At 45.9% G+C, this 19,123-nt stretch overlaps 1 protein-coding gene across 3 annotated transcripts; it reads right to left on the reverse strand.

Moving 5' to 3' along the window:
- Positions 1-129: 129 nt before the first annotated feature.
- On the reverse strand, positions 130-19,052 carry ERLIN1 (ER lipid raft associated 1). 3 transcript variants are annotated; one of them, XM_021381858.1, is made up of 12 exons: positions 18,897-19,051; positions 18,587-18,710; positions 17,360-17,441; positions 16,936-16,982; positions 9,479-9,540; positions 8,397-8,522; positions 7,153-7,226; positions 4,484-4,542; positions 4,109-4,200; positions 3,522-3,611; positions 3,173-3,252; positions 130-2,972 (listed from the first exon to the last, which is right to left on the reverse strand). In XM_021381858.1, exons 2-12 carry the CDS (start codon positions 18,697-18,699, stop codon positions 2,754-2,756), a joined length of 1,044 nt encoding a protein of 347 aa, XP_021237533.1. In that variant the 5' UTR covers positions 18,700-18,710; positions 18,897-19,051; the 3' UTR covers positions 130-2,753. The 3 variants fall into 3 exon arrangements, 2 of the variants coding, with proteins under 2 accessions (XP_021237533.1, XP_021237534.1); XM_021381859.1 differs by lacking the exon at positions 16,936-16,982 and having other exon boundaries at positions 18,897-19,052; XR_002433752.1 differs by lacking the exons at positions 130-2,972; positions 3,173-3,252; positions 7,153-7,226 and having other exon boundaries at positions 3,562-3,611; positions 18,897-19,052.
- Positions 19,053-19,123: the final 71 nt, after the last annotated feature.

Genomic DNA, 19,123 nt, shown 5'->3' on the forward strand with positions numbered 1-19,123 from the left:
GGGAAAAAAACACCCATGCTGTAAAACTGAGTCCACTGAGAGCAGAATGGGTAGATATGCAACTGGAGGCAGTGCTACTGTGGTGCAAGAGACAGCGACACCAGCCATAAGACATGCAAAGCCGCCAAGGAAATGGTACCAAAATAGTTTTATTCTGTTTTTATCAAAATAACACAACACTGTGCATGTAAACTTGAACATATGCATCATGTTTCCTTTAAAAAGGTGCTGCTGATCCAGTAGCAAACCCCTCTAGTCACAAGAGTACGCAGAGAGAATGGAGCAAAACAAGTTCAAACCCACGTTCCCCATTACGTCCACACTCCCTCTGCTCTTGTAGCCCTGACCAGGAGCCAAGGGCAAGGCTACCAGCTGCAGACAGGCAGCACCTCACTCCTCACATCTGCTCAGGATGCTGGGAGTGACAGCATGGCAAGCAGATGAGGATGGGAAAAATTCCTGCACATGGCACCAAGCCCCACGCAAACACTGCTGCAGGACTTCAGACCTCAGGATGATGTTTAGCCAAGGTGACAGTCTCCACCTGGGCAGCAGCAGGAGATGGGTTGACAATGCTGCCTAGGGCCAAGGCTCAAGACTTCCTGCAGCACCTTTCCTTCTCCCCCCATAGGGTCCTGTTATGTGCTGCCTTGGTATTACTTCTTGAGATTCCTTGCTGCCCCTGCTCCTTGGCATCTCCAGATTGGCATAATCTACCTATGGCCTGATGCCAGCACATGGTGATGCCCTGCCCTAGGCGAGTCTGTAACACCACCAAGTGCTTCCGTTCTCAAAAAGCTTGCATTTGTCTCAGAAGTCAACCCAAATGGCTGCTAGTGGGACAAGGAGAGGCTGTGTTCCTGCTGTAAAGTGAGTGCTGCAAACCAGCAACAGCAAGGAGAGCTAGGTGGCCAAGGATGTGGCTCCACTTGCTCCTCACAGCCCTTCCCACAGGAAAAAAGGGATCCTGTAAACCCAGGAATACTTCCAGGAAGCATTTTAATCACCACAACTACAAAACATGCTGCCATCTGGGCACTGGAGTTTGCAGACAGCCGGAGGAAGGAAAGGGTCAAAACACCCCTGCTCTCCCCCAGTGATAGAGGAGAAGCAGCCAGGCAGGAGCTGAGAAAGAGTAAGGCACCGTATGTTACTGAACTTCCTCAAAAAGAGACACCGCAGACCTATAAGTCAAACATGCCATGCAGGATAGGGAAAATAGGACTGATGTGCACACAGTGACTGGGAAATCATTAGCAGATGTGAAGTTCCAGCCATTCATTTTGGTTTGAATGCTCCACCAAGGCAAAAACTAAGCAAGTTCTTCCCCTTGCCATAAGGGAAGATGGTGCCAGGGACAGGGAAGCAGGATGAACATCTGGGTATCCAAAGTACAAAGAAGAGAGCCAAGCTCTGAAGCAGGTTAAGAGGCAGGCATTACTGCAGCAATGCAAGCTGGGGCATGGTTTTCAGGCCCAGGTCCTTGCCAGCATCTTCTGAGATTGTCACAGAACACAAAAAACAGAACCCAGAAAAAATGGGCAAAGGAGAGCATGATATTAGAAGAGGAAAGCAGATTATATGAACAAATTCACCTTTGCTGCATCACTGGAAATTGTGATGTCTCCCTGGCTTTGCAGCTGAGGAATCAAAACTTGGATCTGTGGCACAGCAGAGGAAACTGCAAAAGCAGGATGGCAAGCACATGGCAGCACTGGGCTTGGGCAGGCTACATCAGGCACTGATTCTTTGCCTCACTGTGGTCCTTAACAGAATGTTTGAGGAGCAGGATAACACAATGACTCCTGCCCTCTGCCCCAAGGATGTCTTGCATCTCTCATTGCTCTTTGTTCTCTCTCCACTTTGCAGCAGGGCAAAGCAGTGGAAATTCAGCACCCTTTCCATGGTGAAAGACCTAGAGGGATGCAGCAGTCTTAGCACAGATTTCACAGCGCTGGACCCCCTCTTCCCAAGCTGCTGAACTGACGTTTTCCAATGCACTCTGAATTCTGGCTTACAGTGCAACACAAGACCCAGTCATCCAGGCAAAGCAAGCTGCAGCCAGCCACAGGCACCCAACACAGGGCTCTTGCTTGGAGTTGGGGTGTTACAGAAATCTGTTTGAGACTGCTTCCTCTGAGTCATTATCTAGTTCTACTGCCTACAGGAAAGGAAAAGCTTATGGCTATGCAGATCCTATTTAAATCATCTATACCACACCAAACTCCTTGCTGGGTCTCTTCCAGAGGAGGATCAGGAGCCCCTGCTGACCAACACAGAATCCTTGAAGAGAGTTACATCACATCGACAGAAACATGGAATCCACAAAGCAAAGCTGTATCAAGCAAGACGAAGGCAAACTCTTTGCTTGGCCTCAGCCAGGAGCAGTGGGAAACAGTGTGCAGCCACACACCACTCAAAAGCCACAACTCCTACTTCAAGGATAATGCTTGCTAACTAATTGCACCTACTGTGGAAGGCTTTCCTAGTGTCTGTCCTTTAATATTCCAGTATAGGTTTGTTAGTACAGGATATTCCCTCATTTGGAAGCACCAATTTACTAGGGAAGATTCAGGAGAAGCAGAGTGCTTGCAATTCATTGCTAGAAGAAAAATCAGCCAACTGCCAACCAAGCTGCCAACTATAGGCAAGGAGCCCACGCACATGCTGCATCTGCCCCATCAACATGGGGCAACATCCCCATTCACAGCTGGGAGAGCTGCTGAGCTACAATGGGTTCCTTTTCACCTCTGTCAGCCAGTATTTCCCTTTGTTTTGAAGTGGCTGTCTGCAGGGCTCTCCTGGAATTCCTGAGGAGAAAGGCTGGTTTCTCGGGCAGTCCTCAGATCAGCTTGCTGGAAGGCACAAGAATCCAGAAACACACTGGGGATGCTGTCACCAAAATACAGCCTGCTGTTTGCAGCTATTGCCTGGTATTTCATGAGTTCCAGATACTCCGGGGTAAGTTTCAGCTACAAAAAGAGAAAAGAGAGACTTAAGAGACAAGTTTCTGTGTTGTCAGATTTCAACTCAGGTAGCCACTTCTTAGAAATTGACATGTAGGCTGCTTAATCAAGTGTTTTCTCAGTGCTGTTCACATGCCTACTAATCTCTAGTGGTGCAGTGGAAAAGATTAAGCAAGTCACCTTCTGACCAGCTTTGAAGTGCTCACCTTGTTGGAGTCAGCCAGCTTCTGAGCAGCGTAGTACTCTGCATCTGCCTTTGCCTTTTCTCTTGCTAGGAATGCAGCATCTAACACAGGAAAAGAAGCATCAGCAAGTGAACAAGCACAACACAGTGAGAATGTGAGCCTGTTGTGTGGAACAATCTGACCTTGTGACACAACCTGGCTGGCCAGGGACCTGCACTTTTTGGCCCCTTGGAGAGGTAATCTTGTGCAACTGCGGCCTCTGTTATTTTAGTAGAGCAGTACTACCTGTGAGTTTGGTTCTGAGGTTTCTTGACCTGCCACCACTCTTAGCTGGAAGATAACTCCAGCAGCACACTAGCACCATGGTTACCTTCAATCTCAGAAATTCGCTTCTCTGTTTCCTTCTCCATAATCTTCTGTTGATAGTGAATCCTGGCCACCTGAGCAGCCTTCTCCGCCTCTGCAATCACAACAGGCTCATCTCAGACATATGCTTTGCAAGGCCTGAGAATCAGCAATCTGACCCCAGCCTTTGTCACAGACACAAAAGTGTTTTGCCTCTGCTGCCTCCCTTTCTGCTCAGATCCTATGGTCCTATACAGCTCAGTGCCAGCTTGTGCTCCACGAAAGAAAACAGTCCTGGTGCTTCTAGAGCAGAACTGGTCGATATTCCTTTTGCAAGTGTGACTCCTCTTACCCAAGGGCATTTAAGCTTAAAGCCCAACCAGTTTTGCTGGCAGAGATGTTACCTCTTGACCTTCTCTACTGCAGCTCTGCTGTAGGACAGAGGCGCTCACTGCTCTGCTGCTTTGGGAGGTAGGTACAGCAGCACCAAAACTTGTTCTCTACATCTCCCACTGACTGCTGGCACAGCTTCCATCAAGACATTGTCTTGTAACTGGTTTCCCATGGGATTCTGGAATGGAAACTGTCTCTAGCCCAAGTATGCTGACATACCAATGAGTGCTTTCTTCCGGTCCGTCTCTGCCTCCTTCTCTACTACCTTCTGCTTCTGGGCTGCAATGAGGAGCTTGGTCTTCTCAGCCTCCCTGCAGGACAAGAAACAATCTCATGGAAAAAGAACAGTTCTGCAAACAAGGGCGCAAGAGAACTGGAGGAAAAGATGCTGACCAGATGTTAGCAACATTCCCTTGCAGCAGTGACAGCTAGTCCTGTGTGAGCACACTTATTGCCAGCAGGTTGAAGGAAATGTGCAAAAGCACAAGCAGAGTCTACTTATCATCTGAGCACAAGGTAAGAGTTTTCTAACAGCATTATGCTCATGCTGAACCCTCAGAACCAATTTGTGTAGTTTTAGATGCTGCTACTCACATTAGTTCAAAATTTCTTCGGATGGCTTCAGGGATTTTGGGTTTTGTAACACGCACAGCCTATAGGAAAAAAAAGCGAGTGCATTTTAGATGAAACATTTTGATGAAATCTGCATAGCTAAGATATGTCGTTGTGAAACTGGATATCTTCATATTAATCCAAGACCACGCATAGCAGTTTCCAGTCCTCTTGTGCCACACAGCTGAGCAACAGTCACTTTCACAAATGCACTTTACATTTGTACTTCCTATCTCTGGAGTTTTTAAGAAAACTCCAGAAAAGTGATCAAGCAAGGGCTGCGAAAAAGACTTCTAAAGAAGTTCATCAGCATGGTTAGAAGTTTAGTTCTCCAGCCCAAAGATGGAATGACTCCTTAAGCAACACCAGACAACAGATTCCAAAGTAATGCTCAAGAAAGAAGCTCACCAACACAAATAAATTAAAAAGCAGGAGTAAAACTGCAAGCAGAGGGAATGTTACAAGCTCAGGAATTCTTTTTCTAGGAGAAAAGCTTGCAAAAGCTACCATGCAACAAGAAACTGCAGCCAAGACAGAGGAGAGCAGCAGGACATGTGTGGCAGCTGGACACAACTGCTGCATGCAGCTGCTGATCACCAAGAGTGATTTGAAAGGCAGTTCTGATCACCAGCCTGTGTGCATCACCTGGCTAATGACTACATTTTGGGAGATGTGGATTAAGAGAGTCCATGGCAGTAAAACGGCTGACACCATGCCTGGAAAGAAGAGTCAGCCTGGCATCAGAGCAGGACACTTAGGAACAACTACCGCTCCTCTTGAACGAGCAGAGCAAGTGGATTTATGGGATCAGAATGGCATCAGATCAGAATCAGACCTTCACTGAAAGGGTTTTCTAAGCTCCTGCCAGGAACAAAGCCAAGTCTCTGGCGAGGTTCTGCATGCAGAACGCTCTCCTCAAAGCAACTCCCAGCCACAGCAAGGTGCACAGGGATATATTCTTTCTATCTCCATAATACCACCACCACAAAGATCAGTCTCCAGAAGTGTGGCTTTTCAAACATGGGCAAAGATTCCTCTGTAGTCTGATAAAACAGTCTGATCTTGGAAAATTTCCTCTAGCTTAGACTTTAACTACTTGAAGGTAAAATCTGCTTGTATCTAATACACAGAAGCATTACTGTGCATCAGCAACACTGTTAATATTCAAATATTAAGGCACTGGTACAGGTTGAAACTAAGAGGCTGAGCAAGAGCTTTGCAAAAAAGGATCCTGAAGGACTGGCTTGGAAGACAAGCTGCTGGTATAACAGCACTTCTACTCTCTGACAGTGAAGACCAGCACCCCACCATGGGCTGCTCTGGCAAAAGCTCAGCAGCAGGGCAAAGTCAACATGAATTCCCCTCTATCTGCACCTGATGAAGCTGTATCAGGATATTGGGTGCAATGTGGGGAACACAGTGTAAGAGCTACCAATAAACTGCGCAGTTTTACCAGAGACAAGGGCACAGCTCTGATTTAAAATGAAGCAACATACACAGGAAGAGATGATCACATTGTCTCTTAAGGACTAGAAATGAACCACTTCCCTCACAAGTTATGGGGCGTCTTCAAACTGCTGGTCCTGTGAGCTAAGACAGGGCTGAAGCAGGCAGAATATCCTTCAGCTTTTGACCAGCTGCAAAGACTGGGCATGGTGAATTGAGAAAGGACAGTTTACATCACAGATCAGATTTAGCTCTGTCATTACCATTTCCTAGCAAAGAGCGGTGAGCTTTTCTTCCACTCTAAGATTAGAAAGAGCTTATATGTTACAATGATAATTTTGACTGATGATGCTCTTCCACTGGAAACTTGTGTGCAACGTACAGTGCAAATTTAACTTGAGTCCTGGGAAGTCCTGAGCCATGTCATCTTTTTTTTTTTTTTTTGTAAGACACTACCTGTGGTTGACTCTTGTCAAAACAGAGCAGCCTATAGTACAAATAAGCCATGGAGAGGAATACAGTATTTACTGTAGCACTTCACGCGCTGTCAAAGGGAGGCTTTCTCTCCCCACATGCAGTCAGACAGTCCAGCTAAATGTGGCAAAAGGAATGGCAAAACAGATTCAGAACAACTCTCCCCTACAGTGGAAGTTTCCAGAGATTTCCATTTTAGCCCTTGCAAGCCTAAGGTCTTCCCAGATGGCTGCCCTGAAATTCAACATGACAACAAACCAGCAGGTCCCACAGCATGGCTAAGATTAAACATAATTTTCTAACAGTAAAGGTAAGCAGAAACTCACAAAGGATGTAAAGGCTTTCCCAGTCCTTGGTACAAGCACAGAAAAGATGAAGAACTCTTTTCTTCTTCAATACGTGTAGAAACTACACTGGCACGCTGGAGCTATGCAGGGGTGCCAAATGTAGTTTGAAGGAAAACATTTTCTTGCTCTTTGTGAATTAAATCCAATCCCTGCATGTCTATGGCCAAAAAGGTCATTTCTCTGTCCTGTACATCTTCCTCAACATAAAAACAGCATTTAGAAGTGGTAACTGTCAGATGGACAGTTTTCAGCTGACAAGCCTCACCTCAAGGCACAACTATTTCACCTTAAGTGGAAAACAGAAGCAAGAAATCTCACTGGCCCATTGGAAGATGGGTGAATTAGAGGTGAAAAAAAAAATATTTTATTGAGCAATAAACCTACCTGGATGGTAAGACCTGGTGCCATGACATTGAGATCTTTTTGCAGGGCCAACTTCAGATTCTCATCTATCTGATCTGTGGAGGACAAGAGAGAGATCACATATCTTTTGTCACCATTTCTCCTACTGTGTGACAGTGATTCAGCTAGCTTTGAAGAGGAATCTCTATGGTGTAAGATAAAAAGACTTTTTGAGATCATTCAGTACATTGCTTCCTTTTTTATACCCCTGGAAAATATTCCCAAGGATAGAGCCATAAGAACTACATGACAGTGCCTCTGGAAAAGTTCAACTACTGACAAAGTCATGGCACCAGAGCTGAGGGCATATGGATCTCACTGTCTCAGCAAGGAAACGTATGCAAGTACCTGCAGCAGAAGCCTGTCCTTCCCTAGCCAGAGCCATGTCAATCTCACTGTTTGCAGCGAGCTCTGCCTTAGCTCTCAAGGGACCTACAGAATCCAATACGTGCTACTGAAAAAACGTATTTTGTTACTTCCAAGCTCCAGGAAGGTCTTTCCACTAAGACAGACAGTTACAAAGGGATTAAATTGCAGGTATTATCAAGATACACCTCTCTGACTATTTATATTTTGCAAGTCTGAGTGCAGCATTCGAAGATTTACTGCTTCTTAACATTAGAAGTCTGGCAGCTTTTTCCTTCCAAAATAATAAATCCATTTTCTCCTGCTCTGACAACCAAGAAAGAACAAGATGATGTTACACCTTTGGAGACGCAGGTATGTACCCACTCCAAGGAGCAGAACATTGAATTTGCTAACTCCTGAACGGGTGATACCTCCTAGTGAAGAAACTAGAGCAGTGCAATGAACTGCAAGCATGTCCGTTCCAGCCCAGCCATTCGCTTTAAAAGTTTCCTTCTGACTGTTAGCAAAGAAGTTAATTCAGCAACAGAACAAACAGAATAAGACATATCACAGTGAAGGCAACAAGCATGACTCTGTGCACAACAGCAGAGAACACACTCTCTGTGTCCAGAATCCAGCCCTGAGTGGAAAAGGACTGAAATCAAATCCCCACATGTAGATGTGGTATGACAAAGAATTCTGAATCATTACAGAGTAAAGTTCCAAGGGAAGCAGCGCACAAATATTTAAGGAGCTGGCTTCTAGACTGCAACTTCAGTACAGAAGCTGCTTGCTTGCAGGAGTCTACTGTAATGTGTCTCACAAAACAGGAAGACTACATGGAACTTGGTGGGTGCATGCAGCTGTCATCCACTTACCAAACAGCTCGATGTAAACCTCCTGGAGAGTATGGGCACTGCAGAACTGATTCAACTCATGGTGAATTTTATTGAAGATCAAGGTCTTGTCATAGTCTGCAGTGTAATTTCTCACAATATCGTACACTGAGGAAATACAATAATTATTATAGCTCACCAACAGCACTGCATCCAGTGATCCTCTGTTGACATGAACTGTTTTCTGGAATGCCTCTGCCTCAAAGTGACAGCTTGGTACACTGGGAAAGCAGTGCAGCACTAGGACAAGGCACCAGAGAGGTGGGGGATCTCCATCCTCGGCACATTTCAGGACTTGGTTGGACACAGCCCCAGCTGCCCTGACAACTGTTAGCAACATGCCTGCTGTGAGCAGATGTCAAAGGAGAAATCTGCAGAGATTCCCTCCACCAGTGCTGCCTGGTTACATTACTTCAAAGAGCTCAGTCACTACAATAAGACATACTGCATGCTCCTTGTTTATGATCTGCATAACCAAATGAAACAGTAAAACCCATCCAGGTCTTGCATGTGTAGGATCAGATGCTATACAAAGTAAAAAAAAAAAAAAAGCATCATATCCACTCTACAACACGAACAATGATTATAACACAATGCGTCAGAAACACAAGAGTTTTGCATTAAGCTATGCTGCTGAAAAAAAAAGCTGTCTGCATCTTTGGTTTGGCAGCTGATGAAATAAGAAAGTAAGAGGCTCCCACACGGACCTTGCCTTTGTAACTTTCCCATCAGCTGAGCTGGCAAGTACCTGGGCTCTTTGCTATATATACTGAGTTTCATAGGTCTGCCTCCCTTCAGCTCCAAGAAAGAGGACTGCCTGAGCACTTGCCACAAGCAGCCTAACATGTCAAATCCTTCAGGGGAGAAGCAGTCCTAGAACTTAATTTCATCTCTGCAAATTTGTGGCTGTCAAAGGCTTGCAGGCACAGGCATAAATCTAAGTGCTGGGAACCATAAAGGCAACAAGCCACAGAAAATGGAAGGTGTTACAAACCAAGACAGAGCTGCCAGAGGGTGAGTGAAGGCAGCCACAGTGCTGCTTGTTGAGACAGAACAGGATATACCTGCATGTGGTGCCAATTTATTCACAACTTCTATTCGGTCAATGTAGATCATAACACCGCCACTGGAAGCAAAAAAGAGAGTTAATGATTTTTACTGAAATTGTTAATACTGGTCTGCATTTAAAGCCATGTTGTTCTTCTTACTCTTTCAGTAAATTCTGTTAGAGATTTGCAGTTAATTTTTACCCAGACAATTCTAACCTTTTGAGCATTTTGCAATCAGATGTCAGTAAACCCCATTTCTGTACAGACTGGTCCTTCTCTCTGCATAAACCAAAAGCCTGTCCTAGCAAGCCTGTAAAGCAATTTTCACTTAACTTTGTTATCTCCTACTCAGCCAACAAAAGGGAAACATCTTCAGACAGGAATGCAGCCACAATTACCAAAAGCTGGAGTCCAGCTCAACGAAGGCAAGGCAACAAGGCCAGCAGATAACAACTGCTGGAAGCAGTAGGGCAGCCTCTGTCTACAGACTGCAGCTCTTCTAGACAGCAAATAAATTTTAAATAGAAAAGCCACTGGTTTAAATTTATGCATTTACTAACTCCAACAGTTACTTGATGAGGTCACTGTTAGAAATGAAGAAAAAAAGCATATAACAGATCTTAATTCACATCCTCTGCATCCCTGTGTCACATATGCTGTTATGAAGAAGCCTGGAGGCCGTCCTTCCTGCCCAAGCACTGCAGAGTGCCCAGGCCCTGCAGACTTCCCACTGATTGGGCCCTGCCAGGCAGGCCAATGAGAGGCAGTGGGCAGACTGACCCAGGGAATGGTTTCTGTGCTCAGCTCCACAAACCAGTATGCTTCATAGTAAACTACAAGCTGAAGTAGTTGGTGATGGACTGAACTTGTCTAGTGGGAGGTAAAAGCCAGCTGAAAAGATATTTGTGGCTGAAAAGACTTATTTCCTGGTGTGGTAATGCTCTTGAGTGTATTAATCTTTTTCACTCAAGCTGTCTTTCTAGGCCACAGTCATTCCTACTGACTCTCTCTTATGAACCATTATTATTATTTAAAAATAAGACAGATGCATCAGGTTGTACGAGCAGCTGTAATGGCACCTGGTCTAATGGCTGCTGATGGGTGTCACCTGCCTCCAAGAGGGAAACAGATCCTAGCCCAAGTGCTGGTGGAGCTCACTGAGAGGCTTTAAACTAGGTAGGAAGGGGATACAGTAAGACTTGATAGGGTGGAGCTGGGGCTTTATACTAGATCTGATGGGGGAAGAGAGCTGAGTGCAATGGGATAAGGAAAAGCTGGGGGCTGCTATCATACCAGGAGATTGCGGGGAAAAAACCTCTGAACTGCCCTGTAGGATCTTGCTGGGACTCCTCAGAGGAGGTAATGTTGCCGACCCCCTGTCTGAAACCTTCTCATGTTCCTCGAGGATGCAGTAGGGGAAAATTTCATTTTCCTCCCAGAGGTTTGAGGGAGGGCTCCTCTAGAAAGGTGGTGTGTCAGCAGAAAGCCCAATTGAAGTGCCTTTACACCAGTGCATGCAGTGTAGGAAATAAGCAGGAGGAGCTGGAAACCGTGATGTGCTTGGAAAACTACGATTTTGTTGCTATCATGGAAATGTGGTGGGATGATTCCCATAACTGGAATCCCACCATAGAGGGGTATCACCTTTTTAGAAGGGACGGGCTAGGTAGGAAGGGTGGGGGAGTTGCCCTCTATGTTAAAGAGTGGGTAGACTGTGAGGAGCTCCCTCTGAGAAATGGTGAGGAGCAGGTTGAAAGCCTGAGTTAGAGTGAGGCATAAGACTACTGAAGGGCACCTGGTGGTAGGTGTCTACTACAGGCCACCTGATCAGGAGCAGCCTGCTGATGAGGCCTCCTTCCTTCAGCTGCAGGAGATGTCCTGCTTGCAGGCACTTGTCTTGACAGGGGATTTCAACCACCCAGATATCTGCTGGGAAAACCACACAGTGAACTTCAAGAGATCCAGGAGATTCCTGGAGTCCATGGATGGTAACTTTCTGGTTCAAGAATTGGATGGACTGACCAGAGGTGAAGTGCTGGTGGATCTGGTGCTCACCAATGCAGAGGAGATCGTTAAAGGCGTTAAGACTGGAGGCAGCCTAGGCAGCAACCATGTCCTGGTTGAGTTTGTGAGCTCAAGGAACGTGGGCCTGGCAATGAGCGGGGTCAGGACCCTGAACTCTGGGAGAGTGAACTTCAGGCTGTTTAAGGAATTCCTGGATGAGATCTCCTGGGAAGCTGTCCTTAGTGACAGAGGAGCGGTGGAAAGCTGGCAACTCTTTAAGGATGCCTTTCTGAGAGCACAAGAGCTCTCTGTCCCTCAGAATAAGAAAGCGGGCAGGGAGGCAGGAAAGTGGCATGGCTTGGCAAGGACCTGGTCAGGACCTGCTGGTCAGGCTGAGGGAAAAGAAGGGATTGTACCAGCTGCGGAAATAAGGGCATGTCACCTGGGGAGAATACAGGGATGCTGTCCAGACTTGCAGAGAGGAGATTAGGAAAGCCAAGGTGCAGATAGAAATGAACTTGGCAAGAGATGTTAAAAACAACAAGAAGGATTCTATAGGTACATTGGTCAGAAGAGGCAGGCCAAAGAGAGCATACCTCCTTTGGTAAATGAGAAAGGAGAGCTGGCTATGACAGATATGGAGAAGGTTGAGGGTTTTTTTTTTTTTTTTTTTTTGCCTCGGCCTTCACTGACAGCCAGGATTCTTGTATTTCTCACATCCCTGAAGTTTGCATCCCTGAGCCTCTAGGTGGGAACTGAGGGAGTAAATCCCACACCCCCATTGTAAGAGCAGAGCAAGTCTGACTGCCTCATGAGATTGAATGTATACAAGTCTATGCAGCTGGATGACATGCATCCCAGGGTCCTAAAGGAGCTGGCTGATGTGATTGCTGAGCTGCCCTCCATCATATTTGAAAAGCTGTGACTGTTGGGCGAAGTCCCCGTGAACTGGAAAAAAGGAAACATCACTACCATTTACAAGAAAGGGAGGAAGGAGGAGCCAGGGAACTACAGGCTGTTGAGCCTCACTTCTGAGCCTAGGAAGATCATGAAACAGATCCTCCCAGAAGATGTGTTAAGGCACATGAGGGATGAGCAGGTGATCTGAGACAGCCAGTGTGGTTCTACCAATGGAAGGTCATGCCTGACCACTATGGTGGCATTCTATGATGGAGTGACAGCATCAGTGGACAGAGGGAAGGTGATCGATGTTATCTACCTGGACTCGTGTAAGGCCTTTGACATGGTCACCCACCACATACTTATCTCTAAATTGGAGAGATATGGATTTGAGGAGTGGACTATTTGGTGGATAATGAACTGGACTGAAGGTCATAGAGCGTTGTGGTGAATGGCACTATGTCCAGGTACTGCGCGGTGATGAGCAGTGTCCTCCACAGGTCTGTCTTGGGATTGGTGCTCTTCAACATCTTCATCAATGATGGGCTCAAGTGCACCCTCAGCAAGTTTGCTGATGACATCAAGCTGAGTGGCATGGTTTACACATTCGAAGGAAGGGATGCCATCCAGAAGGACCTTGACAAATTAAAAAGGTGGGCCTGTGTGAACCTCATGAAGTTAAGCACAGCAAAGAGCAAGGTTCTGCACTTGGGTCAGAGTAATCCCAGATATGTTTACAGACTGGGAGATGAACTCCTTTAGAGTAGCCCTGCAGAGAAGAAACTGGGGTCCTGGTGGATGAAAAACTGAACATGAGCCAGCAGTGTGCTCTTGCTGCTCGGAAATCAAATGGTATCCTGGGCTCCATCAAAAGATGGGTGGCCAGCAGGGACAGGGAGGTGATTGTCCCTCTAGACTCTGCCCTCATGAGGCCCCATTTGGAGTATTTTGTCCAGACCTGGGGCACCCAACATAGGAAAGATGTGGAGCTGTTGGAGAGGGTCTGGAGGAGGGCTACAAATGATTCTGTGATACAAAGATGCTCAGAAGGCTAGTGCACCTCTTATATGAAGATACGCTGAAGGAGCTGGGCTTGTTCAATCTGGAGAACAGAAGGCTGTGGGGAGACCTCATCGCAGTTTTCCAGTATTTAAAAGGATTATAAACAGGAGGGGAATCAACTTTTTTACTCGGGTAGATAGTGATAGGACAAGGGGGAACTGTTTTTAAGCTCAAGGAGAGAAGGTTTTGATTAGACATTAGGGGGAAGTTCTTTACAGGGAGAGTGGTGTGGTGCTGGAACAGGCTGCCCATAAAGGCTGTGGATGCTCCATCCCTGGAGGTGTTCAAGACCAGGTTGGATGGGGCTCTGGACAACCTATCTAGTACCAGATCTGGACACTGGTGGTCCTAACTGTGGCTGGGGAGTTGGAACTTGATGATCCTTGGGGTCCCTTCCAACTCAAGCCATTCGACGATTCTATGAATGGCATGTACACTTTTCTCCACCACGCTTGTTCTGCACTCTGTCCCTCTATGCTTGATAAAATGACTATTTCTCATTCCAAGCAACTTCCAATAGCATTCCTCAGAATTTTCTGAACATGCTTTCATCCCACTGATTTGTTCTAGTCACCTTATAATACTTCCACCAGCACAAGGAAACCCAGATACCATCCCGTATCATCTAGATATCCTGTAGAAGAAGTTAAACACAGAGCAAGGGTTTCTTATACCAGAATCTCCTGCAAGAGCAATGCTGCATGTATCTTAATACTGGGGTCCTTTGTGTGTATCAATTTTATGGGGATATCAGAAGCAGAACTGTCCTGGGCAGTTTTTGGGCAGTTATTTTGGCAAAGCGCTGTGTGCTGAATTGAGATGATCATCTAGCCACTTCACTTTGGCACCTACAGCTTTAATGCCAGCTCAGACAAAGCTCTTTCCATTTCAGCAGTTCACTAACACTTCAAACACCCCCATTTACAAAAGCAGTCTTCTTGTCAGATGCAGTGCAGTTTGACTCTCACTGCATAGCTCCCCACAGGGAGATCTCCAGCGATTACGCCTCTCCACTGCAGTTTCCACAGCCTTTCTCACACTTGAATTAGTGACCTCTGCCATGATGTCCTGATAGAATACGTTGGGCTGGAACATGCCCTAAGGTCCTCACATCAGCGCTGTCCCTAGTTTTATCGACAAAATGAAAACACACAGGGATGCTACAGGAGACAGACATAGACCAGCAGGCATTTCAGCAGCACTTAGAAAAGACTCACACTTCAGGATTTGGGCTAATGCCTGGCCAAGAGAAGACAAGGGAAGAACTCAAAGATGTTGCCATAGAAGAGGCTGCAAAAAAAGCAAACCTTCAATACGCATTGCTAGACCCCAAACCAGAGCGTATCAAAACTAGGCTTAAAGCTTATACCTAGTCTGTTTAGAGACACAGCGACTAACCTAACACATCCACTCATGATCTGTGCAATACATTTTTCCATGTGACCAGTAACAGGGATCAGTACCAGAGCTGCATTCCTCTAGCACTGCGTTGGTCTTCCTGTCAGGGATCCTCAGCACAGCCCAAGACTCACACCTTTGCAAATAAACGTCTAATACTAGGGCAACATCAACACTTAGCATCCTGGCTATTTACTGTTCCTTAACATGGTAAAATCTGTACAAAATTTAGCATGAGTCTTTCCAATTAAGTTTGTTAGAAAAAAAGCTACTCTCCCAATTTTCTTGTGCAATATTGGTACTAGAATAATTTCAATCTGCTTATTGTATTGCATAATTAACACAGTCAGTGAAGTATCATTCAAGTCAGTTCTTCAGAATACCTTGCTCTTCTACAACTAGTTTTGTGAGGTCTCCTTGATCATCAGCTTTCAGAGATGAACAGACTTGCCATTAGGGAACTGCTGAACTTCCCAAGAAACTGAGCATACGTTATCTTGTCAGGGAAAGTCAGAAATCTCAAACATTAGAGGTAATCACATAATTGATTTTCTTCATGGCTTACAGCAAATAGATGTTCTACCGGCTGCAATGAAATAGTTTTAGTCTTTGGGATGACAGCTGTTTTATGAAAAACACATACCTGGTGCCAAAGCGTTTTAAAATCTCTATTTAACATATCCATTTAACACTGTCACACATGAGTGGGACATGCAAGGCAGAAATGGGGGATGGGACACCCACACAGCCATTTGAAAACTTCCTAACATATGAGAATACAGAGAAGAGGAATAAAGTGGAAGAGAAAGATCAGCCTTTGCAGTCTGATGGTTCAATACACAATTAAAGTACTTTAAGCATTCAGATCTATTCTTATGACAAACTTTGAACCTGGACAGTGAAATTTCAGATTTGAATAAATTCATTACTTCTGAAACATTGTTTCACTAATTTTTTCCTAATACTTTATTAGGGAAACCTGGATTCAGTTTTGGCATAGAGCAACTTCAGAATTTGATTCCATATGCTGCAAGTTCAAAGGCATTAAAGAAAATGCAGAAAACTGTTCTAGTAGTAACACCTTTGAACACCAGAATTACTTATGAACACTCCTGAAAGAGGCTTTAGATCTAAAACCAAAACCTGCTAGGTATCACAAGATTTTTACGTTAATATTTAAGCTCCAGAGATGCCTCATGACTTGCTATAGGAATAATTCTAAGAACTCATTTTAACAAAGGCCAAAATAGATCAAAATTAACTCTGCTTTATTAATATCACCAGCAGTGCTCAACTTTGAATTTCAAAAGGGTTGCTGTGGATCACCATTCAAGTCATACTGATAGCGTTCTGTTGTTTTTCTAAACAGAAACATTGCAAGTACCTTCCAGTTAAAACACAGAAAGAATCACTTCTCACTGATCCTGATGGAGCAGATTCAGTGATCTCTTTACCTTGTGAATGAATCAAGAGAATAGGATGTGCAACCCAACTCAGCCAGAAGCTCTCCTATTCTTACTCTGCTTGCTTAAACTATGTAAGAATCAACTTATTTATGAAGCAGACAAGAGCCACTCCTGCTAGGCTGCTGCTTTATTCTGTCACGCTCAGAGTCCCTATGTCAGGTGAAATGCTGATTCCAGGAAATGCCCCAATTATTCCAGGAAACTTATCTTCTTGAGCAGTTTTTTAAACAAGTCATCTCCCCATCAGGAGGGAGAGGACATCTGGGAGAACATCTGTTCACCGTTTACTTTTCCCAACTGCTGGAATCAACACTTATATTCGCCACAAGCTTCTGGCAAGAAATACGGAGCAAAAGACAGACTAAAGCAGAGAAATGGGTGAGCAGACTAACACAAGGAAGAAAACAAGGAAAGTCAGGAGGTCATCACTGTAAATGCAAACATCAATTCCAGCAAAAGCAAGAGCACTCAATCCCATACCTCCTGCTTGATTTCTAAGTGGAATTAATGCGTTTATGTTTGGAACTAATTTTATGCTTTTGCTTTTCAGCCTCTGCATCACATCACTATGAACAATTATTGCAAACTATGCAAGAGAACACACCTACTCATCACCAGAAGAAATACAATGAAAAAACATACCTAGTCCCACAAGGCACATTTTTCACTTCATCAGTCTGCAATGTGGTCTGAAATTAAAAGATAACCAGTGCTCAGAAACACACACCATTCTCCAGGCAGATTGTGCTGTGTTCAGTCCCTCACAACCGTAACAGAGGCACACAGAACTAAACTGAGTCCTCTGCCTCCCTTGTGATAGTTGTAGGTGCAAGTGGGAGATGGACTTTGTTCTAACTGCCTTCTGGGAGAGACAATGGCAGCTGTGCTTATTTCCCTACTCTTACTTCCTGCAGCTTTCCTGGGAATCTGGCCACAAACAGACCATCCCCTGGAGTGAGGCATCTCCTGCTCCAAAAGAAGCTGTGCAGATTCTCACGCAGCAAAGCAACCAAAGGCCCAACAAATGCTGACATTTTGCAAACAGCAGCAGTTAGGAGACACTGACCTGCACAGATTTGAACGTGGTGATGAAGGGCAACATGATGTGGTAGCCTGGTCCACCTGGACTAGTAAGCAATGCACCTCCCCTAGGAGAGAAAGAGAAAGAGTGAGAAAGAGAGAAAGAAAACATTCAAGCAAATGGAAAATACTACATGCTGGCTTTGAGAGAATACATTCAAAATGCCAGGAGTCACAGCTGTGTTAGTGTGAATTACACAATTCACCTGCTCCACGTTTGCTGCAAAGAGTCACTTCAGGTCTGTAACTTTATACAGCACAGTGCCAAGGAGCAATCTGGTGAATGTAAACTGAACCGCCTGAACAGCACGATTTCCCTATAAAATGGCTGACTCTAAATAAGACACTTGCCTATTGCAACTTAACAGTGTTGAGAAATTAACTTCTAGAGATGGCAGACATTGTTAAATTCTTCCATCACTGCAACACTGCAGAGAGCCCACAAAACACAGATTTTTCTCCTCTAAGCTGCTGACTAGCAGTCATAGAAAAATCTAGCAGCTGGTGATTCTGACAATTTGCAGTCCCTTGTGTGGTCAGACAGCTGGTTGTAAGTTGGAGACAGAGGAGAGCTCTGAGCAATCAATGCTCAGCATCCTGCCGAGGCCCACACTGTTCAACACACTCATAATTAAAGGAAAAAGCAGCACAAAGGGATTGGCCTATAATACGGAATGTAAAGGGTAGAAAAGATGTTAAATGGCAGAAGTGACCCAAAGATTCAGAAAGGCTGGCAGAAAAAAAGCTTGGAAAGGTTGAGGCTGAATTTCTCCATTCCTTCATTAAAATTTGAAGAGGAAGCATCCAGCAACAACCTCTTTCTATACAGGTTGTCCAGGGCAGCTGCAAGCTCCTGCTGCCACTGGGCCAGGCAGGTGCACAGCTGTCCTGGGACAGGCCAACAGCACTCAGGTGAAGACAACAAGGCTGTAGGCAGGACCAAAGGTACAGGCTTCATGCTTTTAGATCCCAATCATGAGCAGAAAAGCTACCTTGTACAGAGGTAGGAAAAGCAGCTAAAGGATCAGAAAGACCGAGAAGTCTGGTGGCTCTGTACAGAACCGTGCCTTACAGATGCAGGAAAGCAAAAATAACTCAGCCAGCCCACCTCAGCAAAAACCCTGAGGAAAAATCAGCAGACAGCAATCCCCTCCCAGGGCACTATGAGGGCTGTGAACCTCAGCCTGCAGAGGCCTTCCAGTAGGAACGCTACCTGTAGTACACGGCCAGGTGCCCCTCCTCAACCCTGTGGATGGAGGCATACAGGAAGAAGACGAGGACTCCCGTGGCGGCCGCCACCATCGCTCCGGCCTGGGTCATCGTCATTCTCGCAGCACCTGAGAGACAAACTCCTGAAGGAGGGCGGGAGGAGGCTCCCTTCCCAATGCGAGGGAAACCCTCGGCCTTTGCACCGGAGCACTCACGCATCCCAGCTCGGCGCCGCACAGGCCTGACCCGTCCCCACCTCACGAATCCCTCCTACAAAGAACCCGGGACGCGCGCACCTCCACACCAGCTCTCACCTGGCAGGTCCACCCCGCCGCGCTCCGGACAGCCCGGAGACGCTATACTCCGCGCCCACCCAGCAACCCAGGCCCAACGGCCACAACGCCCCGCCCCTCTCCTCCTCCGCGCGCCCCAGCGCGGGGCGGGAGCAGGGAAGCGGAGCCAGACCTCGTGGCGCCCATTGATGATGTCACAAACCCACCGCCCCCGCCGGCAGACAACCACTAAGAGCGATGCCGCAGCA

This window comes from Numida meleagris, unplaced genomic scaffold, assembly GCF_002078875.1.
Source record: "Numida meleagris isolate 19003 breed g44 Domestic line unplaced genomic scaffold, NumMel1.0 unplaced_Scaffold119, whole genome shotgun sequence".
Lineage (NCBI taxonomy): Eukaryota > Metazoa > Chordata > Aves > Galliformes > Numididae > Numida > Numida meleagris.